The sequence below is a fragment of the Haplochromis burtoni genome, unplaced genomic scaffold, assembly GCF_018398535.1.
Source record: "Haplochromis burtoni strain Fernald_Lab_line unplaced genomic scaffold, NCSU_Asbu1 Contig_704, whole genome shotgun sequence".
In the NCBI taxonomy this organism is placed as follows: Eukaryota; Metazoa; Chordata; class Actinopteri; order Cichliformes; family Cichlidae; genus Haplochromis; species Haplochromis burtoni.
In genome coordinates this window covers 191,693-204,233 of record NW_024583065.1, presented here as the reverse complement: position 1 = coordinate 204,233, position 12,541 = coordinate 191,693, and the positions used below count along the sequence as shown (strand labels likewise).

The 12,541-nt window shown below is 38.0% G+C and overlaps 1 protein-coding gene across 1 annotated transcript in view; it reads left to right on the top strand.

The window, feature by feature from the left end:
- Window positions 1-659: 659 nt before the first annotated feature.
- trappc9 (trafficking protein particle complex 9) overlaps window positions 660-12,541 on the top strand; it is a gene marked incomplete at its 5' end in the record, with an annotated part of 200,264 nt that continues 188,382 nt past the window's right edge. The window contains 3 exon segments of the mRNA XM_005949770.3: window positions 660-786; window positions 2,067-2,212; window positions 11,114-11,199. Coding sequence (XP_005949832.2) covers window positions 660-786; window positions 2,067-2,212; window positions 11,114-11,199 — 359 coding nt within the window.

Below are 12,541 nucleotides of genomic sequence, written 5' to 3'. Positions count from 1 at the left end.
TGTTGCTAGATGCAGTAACATTATTCATTAATGTATTATTATATATAATTATTGTCTGCTCCACTCTCCCTCTTTCTTCTTCCTTTTTTCACTCTGATCATAACTGGTCTTTTCATTAAGTGGCTCTTTTTGCTTTCATTTGGTTTGGTTAACCAGAATGATGCACACCACTTACAACAATCCTGCTGTCATTGCAAACTACACTACCTGGGTACTTCAAGAAGGTGTCTGTCTTGCTTGCTGGCTAGCAGAGTCTACGAACATGACCATCTGCCATTACAAAAAGCCTGTCAAAGAACCTCCCCTTACATACTCCTAATCCTCCTAAAGGCACACAGATGTGTATAAAATATTTCCAAGTCTTCCCTTAGTGGACACACTTGTAAGAAGTACATCCTGTGGCTGGGTGAGCAGGTGTTGATGGTACAATTTATAAACTATAATTTTTCTTTAAGACTGGGGTTGTTAGTGCGGAGACGGAATAACTCAGAAGTCAGTAATGATGCCATTTAATTTATGTTGGACACAAAGATGAGTCCTCTACACTGGTGCTCACATCATGTTTGTAATTGTTACTTTCTTGTCCTTGACAGAGTTATGTTTAGTTTGCTTTAGGGGCATGGATTTTTTTTCACTGTGATGCGCTCTTACATTTATAGAGAAGAAAGAAGTCACCCAGAGTCTGGAGAACTACACCTCCAAGTGTCCTGGTGGAATGGAGATTATCACCCTTCCTGATGGCTTGAAGCTACCTCCAGTGCCCTTCACAAAGCTCCCTATTGTTCGGTAAGGTGGCAGTCTAGTTAATGTTACTCCAGCGTGGCTCGATTTCTTTCTTTAAAAAAAAAGAAAGAAAAAAAAAAGTAAGATGTTGCCTCTCCAGTGCACATTTTGTCTCAACAAAATAAGTGAAATGGATCAACATTGGTTTATGCTTTCTGTCTGGAGAGACTGCTGTCCCTGAAGTTAAACGGACTTTTTGTTATACTTTGATCAAGTGATCCCTTCACTTTATGGTTTGATGGTCAGACGCTTGAGAGATGAGTTACAATGTTTTAAATTAATGTTAATTATTGCCACACTGCATGCAATAAAATTAGATTAGTTTAGCCTTTGTCTCCCCTGACAGAAATTTGTTTTGGACAAATGAGTGGGACATCGCACATAAAATAGCATAACATTAAATTCACACACACACTCATAATTTTGTCATTGAAAAGTTTAACTGATAATTGATGATTTACCACATACTCTTCAAATATGCGCTTCAAGGGGAGACGAATGGCGCAGACCAATTGTCTTTCCAGTCATTTAATCAAATTTTGAATTGTCCTATAAATTAGTAACATAATGCTTTTATCCACATCATAAGCCCTAAGCTTTCTTTAAAAAAAGTTTTTCAAGCACTGACTGATTCGTTAACAAGCATACTTCATATGGTGTAACTGACAGTCATTGAAGTGAAGGAAACTTTGGCGAATGTCTAAATACTTAACTGTTGTCACTTCAATTTTTTCTCCACTAATTCAAAGCAGACGGTGAGCTCCTGTAGGTATCAGATTGAAGCTAATTTCATTGGTTTTAGTTTCTGCACCACCACTGCACTGTCCCTTTCCTTATTTTATTTTTTTATTGTTTTTATAGATAACTTAAGATTCAGATATTTCTGATTCCTGCAATTGTTTGTGTATAATGTAAGGAGTGGAGTACACACTTTCTTCAAGTTCCTGTACTTTTTTGGTTTTGCTGAACTTGTAACTTTTAACAAAGAATAGTACCATAATTCTCTCTAACAGTGTGCTCTAATAAATGTGAATGTTCATCACAAACACTTTGAAATACCATATATGACACAAGCAGTTGTAAATAACTTTATTTAAAAGGTTGCCTAGATATTGGGCGACGCGTTGAGGGTGTTGAAAAGCATTATATAAATGCAATCTATTATTATTATTATTATTATTATTGTTATATTGCTGCCATGTCAAATGATCATTAAGGAACTTTAAACCTTGAATACTTGTGGAAAAATACGGTAACCCATGCCGCTGTTTCTTCGTCGATAGATCTGTGAAGCTCCTTAATCTGCCCGTCAGTCTGCGGCCCCATAAAGTGAAAGGCCTGCTGGGACAGAATATATCCAATGCTAGCCCTTTCATCTACTCACCAATCATCATGCACAACAGAGGAGAGGAGCGTTGTAAGAAAATAGGTAAGTCCAATTATGATTTTAGTGAAGATGCCACCGTGTTGGGTCATAGTTGAAGTGTCCAAACCTGGTTTCAAAAGCGAGTCAATCCACATAGACTCCCATAGATGTTTCCAGTCTGGTACAAAAGCTGTGAAATGGTGGGGACTGGTAACCCTCAAAGTGAGGGGCAGGGCTGTTTTGATTGGCAGTTATGCTGACATAAGCTGCTGTCGCTGTTTGTGGTGCCTTTTGGAACATTTGAATGGAGTTATCAGACAAATAATCTAGCTTTTAAGTCTTAGTCAGTTCCTGAGCCAAAATCTTCTTCTGTTCCCAAAATCAAAACTGTGTGGCATCACTGAGAGTTAAAAATGGCCTTAATTCTTTCATCTGCAATAAAATGATCAGTGAGTCTGCTCTTTCAGATGTTGTAATAAAGTTTAACATCCGGGGATCCATGAACAACAGGAGTTATGAAGTTTAATGGAGTTGGAAGTCAGCCCTCCTTGCTTTCTTTGCAGCCATTGGATAAATATCAGACGTTGCAGAAACTGAAAATGTCTGTAGTGTTGATGTTTAGAAATCAGAGCTATTAAAAAGGTGCCCGAGGAACAGACATCTTGTCCTATAGTCCCCATATAAAGTGGGACACCTGGTCAGTCTAGTCACAAATGGCTCGTTTCAGTCCTGAATGCCACCTGCACTGTAATATTTGATCACCTGCCTCCTAACTTTGCCACATGAAGCTTCCTGTTGTTTAGATTGTTTGAAGTTTCATTTACAAAAATGTTACCAAAGGGGGAAAACAGGAATTTCACACTGCAGAGCTTCAAGTGCTGCTGTCGAAATTAGCAAACAAAAGCTAATTTAGGGGAGACAGTAGGCGTATTAGAGGATTACTTATTGTTCAAAGCATTTTCAAAACAATTAGAAAGATTAATTTTACAGCTCCTTATGGCATGAGAAAAGAGAGCTGTTGGACAAAGTTTACCATTCTAAACCAGTGCAGTCAGTGTAAAAGGCAGTAAGTTGTGGGTCAGCAGGTTACTGAGATAATAAATTAGGAAAATATTGGCTTTTTAATGTGACGATGCAAATGATAATTGTGATGCTGTCTCTGGATGACAGTCTGTATTGTTTAAGCTGAGACTGAGATCTTTCAACATGCTGCAGTGCTGCAGTGCTGTGTTGGCTAACTTTACATCAGTCTCCAAACTTAGCAGTTGTCTATTTCATTTGAGTTCTCCACACTTCTCGAAGGACATTCAGGATGTTGTGTGTTTTGTGACTTGAGAACGCCACGATGCAGGATTTTCAAATTGATACCGTAAGTGTATGTAGTTAAAATGTCAGACGAGTTTAAATCTCCGTGGCCTTGACCTAAAGGTCAGAAGTCAGCTTGAGAAGAAGGTGATGTTGGATTTTGAAATTGACACTACAGGTGTTTGTTGTAGCTTGCAGCTGAGGGCTGCTGGCAATTGCAGGTATTTTTAGAAATTGTTACTTCAAATTACAAACTTGGCAAAACAAGACATCAACCTGTCTGGATTTTTGACGTTTGATAATAGGAGGTTCATCTTAGAAGTAGAGCTGGGCGATATGAGATTTTTTCATATCACGATATGTTTTTTTCATTTCAGGCGATAACGATATCTATCACGATATAAGCCAAATAACTATATTTGTAAGATTTAAATGTGCCGTTGCTCACAAGTAAAATGTGAAATAATCAGCAGCTTGTTTTTATTTAAATATTTATTTCCCATAATAAGTTCAACAGGGTAGATGTACTTAAGGAACATGAGACTTTTTCAGATAAATAAAGGCAAATATTGCAAACTACACAAAAGGCAGCCGCTAAAGCGTTTAAGTTTCAAAATAGAACAAACGAAACAGACTAAATTGTCAATTCCACTTAGAAACAAAATATTAATTCTAAAAATAAATCTTAGTTTGTTTTACAGAAGAACAGACAAAACTGACTAACTTTTGTCAATATCAAATAAACTGAGAACTAAAAGGAAATTCTCAATCTCTCCTTGTTGTATAGCTTAGCTTTTCAAACAGTTTTAACAGTTACTTTAGTCTGACAAAAGCCGAATGACGAATTAGCGCTTCCAGTCAGAGACTGAGGCTACGTCCACACGTACACGGGTATTTTTGAAAACGGAGATTTTCCGTTTTCGTTTTAAAAAATAATCCCGTCCACACATAAAGGCAGAAATGAAGGAAAACGCTGCTATGAACATGCCAAAGCAGCAGGTGGCGCTAGATTCCTAACCGTGCAGAAATGTTGGCCAATCAGAAGTCTAGAAGCCTCGGTGGGAAAAAGTAAACAAAGCTGGGGCATAGAAGCAGAACCGAGTCGTATGTGTGGAGGGACAGTAACTGTGTGTATATGTAAGCATTTAAACACTGCAGAGAGTAGAATTAACAGTATTGTAGAAATTCATTTCACCGAAACAATAACGTGGCGCACAGTGTGACGCATGCACCAGTTTATTGTATTTCCAGACTTGCTTTCGGCACAATTTACAGTGCACGCTACTCTGTTTTTTGTCAGACTTGAAATAGCCGAAATACCTTCACACTACGGAACTTCTATGGCTCTTCCGTTCGACAATCTCTCCGGCATTGGAACCATCATCTGTTTTCTCTTCGGTCACGCTCGGTTGATTTTTCTAGTCGGCACACTCATTTCCTCCATTACGCGCTGGCTCCATTACCCGCTGGCTGCTTCCCAAACAAACACACGTGCGGCTTGGCACTTGTGCTGTACGTAACAAGTCACGCGACGTGACGCTGCGGCTGTGATTGGTTCGGCTCTGCGCTACTTAATTTGGATTGGCTGACCTTTTTTTTTTTTTTTTTTTTTAAGAGGACAAGAGCGGCGAGGTCTATCGCGATAGCTTAATTTCTCTATCGAGTAAAAGTTATATCGCGATACATATCGTTATCGTTATATCGCCCAGCTCTACTTAGAAGCTGAAAACACAAGTTGTCATATAAAACCACAGATCCTTTTCAAGGACAATGGCACATAGCAAAAGGATTAAATTCGATTAAATTCTCTCATTTACAGTGTCAAAAAAAACTGCTTTAAAAATGTTTCTCATCTGGGGGAATTAATGACTATTAACACTTTTAAACAGGCCCAGAAACTAAGCTTTGGTCCTGTCTTTGGTTCTAATTTCATATGCTGACCATATATAATTTAGTATAAAAGATGAATGCTGCTGATTGTTAAATACAGTATTTCACAGTGGGGTGCAGTAACAGCCCCTAACATCTTATCTCTAAAATGTTTATTAAAAAAATATTCTAACAGGACATGAGAGACAGTTTAACAAACACTGGAATGTTTGACTTTTGTTTACTCAAGTAAAAGTGAAAATGTACAGGCTCTGAAATGCAGCACTTTGAAGGACATTTCTACCATTTTTTTCTTTCAAAGCTAACTGAATCTTGTTGCTATATTAATATAGTAATAAAATAAATGAGAAAACATGGGAATACATAGTGTTATTTTTTTAATTTTGCGTTAACACCTTAATAGAATCATGAGCAAAGTCGAGGGTTAAATTGAGATGGGGCAACAGGTGAGGCAACCCTAAAATCGGTTGTAGTGGCTTTGTGTGGGGAAAAGAATCACAATCCGGTCTTTAAGTGATGACGTGATAAACCCTGCTTCCGGGCCCAAACTACTCTGCGTTTAATAAGGCTGTTGTTATTTTTAACATGTTTTTATGATTTGCATCTTCTGTTTAGTCAGTGATCACTGCTGGCCTCTCTGTTTTTATTACCGCTAATCATTTTACAACTCAGTTTTTAAAACCTTATGATGTAACTACAGCCCAGCCCATGCAGCAGTATATTAATGACTAACTTGACTGACATTGTATTGTGGACGGATTATCTCAGTTGTTCTCCTGACTGAAGTTTGGTCCACTTACTGTATCCTGTCCCACGATTCCATTTGTCCCTAACCATCGGGAACCATCACGTTAACTTTTACAGAGTGGAAAAAAGTTAGCGTTCATCCTCCCTTCACTGTGTTTATGTTATGCTAACATAGCTGTGTCGCTAGCAATCACGTAGCACATCATTTTAAACCAGCTAGCCCAACTTCAGTAAACCTACAAACGTCACTGCTGTTTACTTTCCTGTCTTCATTTATGTTGGAAGTGATAGCAGAGCTGTGCGTTTACATTTTTCAGAGTCTCTCAGTCAGTACATGGCATATCATGTTTAGGTGGAATCTAGCGAGCTAACTTCTTGCTAACTTGTAACTCTGTTAAATTGAATAAATTCTGTTTTCATGGATGCCTGGATGTTAAACTCAATTGCTACACCTGGTAAAGCAGCAACGCTGATCATTTTATTAAAGATGAAAGAATTTAGACAGTTTTTCAACTCCCAGTAATGCTGCAGTGATCGTTTGACTTATGGACCTGCAGCGTAGTTTGGGCCCAGACATAGTTAATGACGTCAGACTTCAAGACCGGATATTTTCTGCTGTGAGCTCCAGCAGATTTTCTTTGTGGACAGGCTTTGATCAGCCAGCCTCTGTTGGTGATGCTGTTGCTTTGAATTAATTGTGTGAATAAACTGAAGTATAATTTCTGCTACACTTGACATAACCCAACTATGACCGTGAACACAAAGTCCTTTACTGTAAATTCCCCACAGTATGACAAGCTAACGTACTTATTCCACGCTAAAGTGGCTTGTATTTTCCTGCAACCTTTGTATAAGACAAAGTTAGTATACCTCAGTTTGTTTTGCAGGACAACATTAAAGCAACACAACTTCACGTCATATACAGATCCAATATCTGATTTTAAAAAACGAGGACATTTAGTGACAGCTTTAAATTTCCAGTTTGTCAAATGCCACTGAGCAGCATTTACCTTAAAATTTAACCTTTCTTGTCTTTCCTACATCTTCTTCCACCTCTGGCTGAAGTTAGCTCACACTCTTCTCTCCCTGGGAAATGCAGGACACAAACATTTTGTTTGCTAATATTTTTTGGGCTGTTAAGAGATGTTGTATTTGACTTTACCTGCCAATTTAAAACAAAACAAACAAAAAAACATTACTGCCTTTATCCTCACTCCTCTTCTGTAATGCTGGTTAGATGCTAAAGTACCGTGACCAGAATTTATGGACATCTGCACCAAAAAAAAGCTTTTTAGAGTAATTCTGGCCCAGCTTTGCCCCGAGTATAGTAGTATTAATGATGCATAAATTATGTTTTTTCTCTTTCATCTCTTTGTGCATGATAAGCTGATGATAGACACATCAATAGGATTGTGTCTTATGCATACTTGCCAACCTTGAGACCTCAGAATTAGGGAGACATTCAAAGGCGCGGGGTATACATATACAAACAACTTGAATTTTACAGTAATTATTTATTTAAAGTAAGTTAAATGTCACCGTTATAGCTGTCCCCCAATTATTTAATCTATTCTAATAACTTTAATCTCAGCCACAGCGATTTACTCAGGAGCTAATAAACTGAAAAAAGTCAAACAATAACATTTTTAGGTTATCTAAGTGACTTATCATGTTTAACCTGAGTAGCGAAAGACCGCGGGGGTTTGAAAAGGATGTGCCGGGAGTTCGCTGTTCTCGTCGGCTCAGCTACATTTGAAGTTTACACACCCACGTTCTCGCCTGAAAATATGCTAAAAGTTTATTTTGCGACCCAGAAAGAGTAATGAGAGTAATATTAAAATGAAATAAAACTTTCCCTCAAGTAAATCTGTTTTGAAAATGTAATGAGTAAAAAGCACAAATGTGTTTAAAAATGTAGGGAGTAAAAGTAGAAAGTTGACAAAAATAAATACTTAAGAAAAGTACAGATGCCTAAAAACTCTACTTCAGTACAGTAATATGAAGTATTTGTACTTCATTATAAGCAGCTGAGGTGGGAAGTAAAAAGAGTTTTGAAAGAGATGAAGTCTTTGTAGATATGTGCTGAATATCAATGGTCACTTGAGGAGCTAAGACTGAAGCAACACAAATAAGATGGAAGCAATCCACTTTTTTCCCCCTGTTTTCTGAGGTGTATTTCACACTTAATTGGCTGGCTATGAGAGTATGCCTGTGAGCCAGATCTGAGGTTGTGTGGGACTTTCCAGACATTCATATTATAGATATCTTTCTTTTGACTAGCTTAATTTCCCAGGGTGCATGGCTGCAGTTTGCCTTCCATAAATCCCTTTTCCTGCCAGGGTCTGAGGTAGGATTTTAAGGCCCTCTTTTGCAAGTCTATTTACAGCAAAGGGCTCTCCAAATGGACTAGAATGTGTTACATTTCAAAATGGAGATGGGACTACTGCAGCAGTATTTCAATGCGTTTAACCCCCCACCCCCAGTACTTCAAATATCTTATTCAGGAATCATGGATACTTTTCTCTCAAAGTTGGAGAAATGTTTTCTGTCAGGTTCTCAGTGCCTGATGAATTTCTCTGATCATTTCCTGACTGTTTGGTACTTTGAAAATCTTTTTCAGAAACCATAATGCGAGCACACCTTTTACCCTGCCCTTTAAAAACCCTTTTCTCTGGAATGTTTTTAATTAAGTTCTAGTATAATTTGATCTCAATATCACTGCTGGTAGCTCATCACAACAGCTTAATAAATTTCTTTCTGTGAACTAACAATGACCCATTAAAAAAAAAAGAAAAAGAAATCCATCAAGCCTTAAAGAGCGCATGCATCAATTCAAATTACTGTGGGTTTTGTGCCACACAATCTGTATTCATAACATGGCCCACAGTGTGTTTACTGTTGTGTGTTACACAGCTGTAGCGGTTTCTCAAAAGAGTCTTTAACAGGTCCACTCTGATAACATTAACACACAAGGATTTCTTTTCTTGTTTCTTTCAAATACTGTAGTCTAGTCAAAGCTGCTGGTATCTCAGAGACACTTGTGTATGTTGCAGCAACGGGAAGACGGCTCTCACTCATAAATCATCATAACTTAGCAAATTATTGTGGTCAATGCTAAACATATCCAGTTAATGTTGGACCTGACAGGTACCCATTCCAGCCGTGCCGTTGTCCTGCGACCTGTTTGTCATTCGTATTTGTGCCATATGGATTCATGTCAAAATATGCTAGCAAGTCAGATTAAATTTAATCATAATATTGATTTGAAAAAAATGACCTAAATTTCCTCTGACATTAGCCCATCTGCAACATCATTGTCCATTATTACCTCCACCAAGGACTTAATGATTTATTGGTTGACTGATTGGTTGCTGACAAAAAGCCTTGTAACTTTAAAACTATGATTCCTAGTGTGGTGCATGTTGTCAGAATATAGAAAGTACTCTAAAAACACTTGGATTTGATGTTTACCTCTGACCTCTCCTTTAAAGTCTACTTTAAAGTCAATAGACTAATAAAAAGGTCAAAATTATAATAATGCTACATGCTGTTTCTTACTGCTATTGTTTATATAACATTGAGGTATATAGAGGAATGCTATATGGGGATTCTAAATATGACATTATAGTTTGCATTGAAATTTGATGTCATATTTGACCTCTCACCTCATTTTTACATTTCACAACTGCCTTTCTTTCAACTTGACCTCAGAATTAAAGTATCATCAAGAGAACGGGCTGCCTAGTTAATTAGAAATATTCTGTAGTGTAATATTATATAATAAACTCAAGTTATTGAGTTTAGTGCTTCATGTTAAGTATTGTAAACATCATTTTCATAATGATGGCTTCATAATAGCCATTCAGTTGATGCTTATAGCTGTGCCTCACAGTACAAGCATTACCAAAGCTTTTGAAACATTACCAGGGCTCGCAAAATCGCTAGCCCGACGTCCCGGAGCTAGCGATATCGCCGGTCGGGCGACCAAAATCTATATCAGCCCGCCGTCGGGCTATATGATAACCCAACGGGCGGGGCTGAGACAGATTTTGGTCGCCCGACCGGAGATATCACTAGCTCCGGGACGTCGGGCTAGCGATTTTGCGAGCCCTGATTACTTGCAGCTTAAGTAACCATCAGAATGATGTTGATAACTCACAAACCAGTAAGTAAACAGAATTCATTGCTTTTAGAAATGGAAACCTATGAATTAAAGTTTATACTGTCAATATTTGCAAAATTGTAGTTTATCAAACTCGCTATCATTATGTTTGAAAATATAGAAGTGTGGTTGGAGCATCACTGGTCACTCAGAAGGTCAAGGGAAGAACAGGAAATCTGTGCCGCTTTGACGACCACAGGAATCAAATTTACAGCCTTTTTAGAGTCACTCTGGGCCCTTATACACTTAAAGGTGTGTGTTACAAGCTCAACAAGAGGATCTGCTCTTCTGCTCTGTCCTGTTTCTTGTCTATTGGAATGTGTCAGTGCGTAGCTGTTGCCCATTTGTCATGGTTAGTGTGACTGATTGTCAGCCTCTTACAGGTTTTCTCCCCCTTTTACTGAGAGGTCATGGAAATTAGTTGAACCATTAGATCCAAGCAAATGCGTACAAGCTAGTTTTAGGCACAGATTGCTTACTGTTGGGGAATCACAGGTTTTAACAGCATATGAAAAGAAAACAAGTTCCTTTTGTAATCTGTCATCTAATCAAAAAAGTGATATACGTTTTGTGTGTCATTGTATACGTCATCACTGCTTAGCTGAAAAATCCAGGAAGTTTTTCTTTAATTAACTTCCTGTTTGGTAATGAAAGAAAAAGATGCAACAAACTGATTGAACAGCTGAAAACGTATATCAAGCAGGAATGGAAAAGTCTTGGTTGTTTGTTTGTTTTTTTTTAAACAGTGATTGTTGCCTTTGATCATGAATGGCGTCAGTGTTATGGTGGATTTTACCATTAATTGCACCTGGGTTTTAATACCACTAAAATCTAATGTTTTTATGTCCATCTTTCTCTAGATTTCCAGTGGGTTCAAGGGGATGTTTGTGAAGTGCAGCTCATGGTCTACAACCCAATGCCTTATGAACTGCGTGTAGAAAACATGGTAGGTCGATTTATGACTCTTAACCTTAACAAGTGCACCATAATCATGGTAAATATCAAAGCACAGAAAGTAGTTGCTATAGTAATAAGTTCTTAATAACACTGGTTTTCAGTTATTCTTGTTTGCTTAGTTATCCTACCTTAAAATCTTTCTTTTTTCTGACAGTGAGTTTGTGAATGATTGCATTTGATTGTGAGAGCTCTTCTTCCTCCAGTGAGAGATCCATCTCGTGATGCTTGTATTGCTTTATTCACCATCCTTTCAGAGGTCGACCGTTGCCTTTCCTTTTCTGTACTGAGAGGAAAAAATATTTTAAAGTGGACATGAAACACAGATCATATATAAAGGCTAATTGACACTATAGAGCCATACTCTCTAAAACGTACACATATTTAACGCTGCCTGTGAAGCTGGATTTAAGAACTCAGTGCTCAAGGTTTTAACCAACCAGCACAGTCAACCTGCCAATTATTGTGTTTATTGGCTGGTTGATGCTAATAGTGCTTAAACTGATGTAAGTCTAACTTTAGGCACTTATTTCTTAAATGCAGCTTCACAGGCAGCGTTAAATATGCGTACGTTTCAGAGAGCAAGACACCATGATGTCTTTATACAGACGTCTAGTGTTTCATTTCTACTTTAAAAGAGACCATTTTAACCATTTTAATATTTAATAGTCAATGTATCTCCAGCTCATGCATAGATCTCTACGTCTTCAACATCCATTTCTAACTTACAAACGTTGTCACTCTTGCTTTTTTTCATGCACACATGTTAAGCCACTTTATCAAGTCAAGGGGTAGAAAACATTTCCCAATAAATTGCTTTTCTTCCTGCTCATCGCTGTCTCTGTTTATGAATGCAGTGATGTGGGACCTCCTTGAAATGCAAAGCAATCCTAAGGCTCGATAAAAGGCCAGCAGGGGAAAGCCTTGCTTTATGCTGTTAGATAGCAGTGGCATACAGGAGTGTACACAATGCATTACATGTCAAAAGTGATGTTGCTTTAATTATTTGGAAAGTCGAGAACAAATTACCGTGAAAGTTTTGTGACAGAGCGTAAGCAGTGACAGTGGACTCCTAATTGCGGAGGCCATCTCAGAGCTGGTGCCAAACAGACTTGGACAAGTCTTGCTGGTTGATTTAGCCATGCTGCATCAACACATAATGGCACATGCTGTTACAGGACACGCAGACAACCTGCAGTTTGGAACATCTGGTAACTCAAGGAATAGTCACAGTCCACTTGTCCCCAAATTTGCATTTCTATGTGTAACAAGCCAAATATTTGTCCGAGAAATATCATTTCTCTACACCGACTTTTAAGATATACCATACTGTT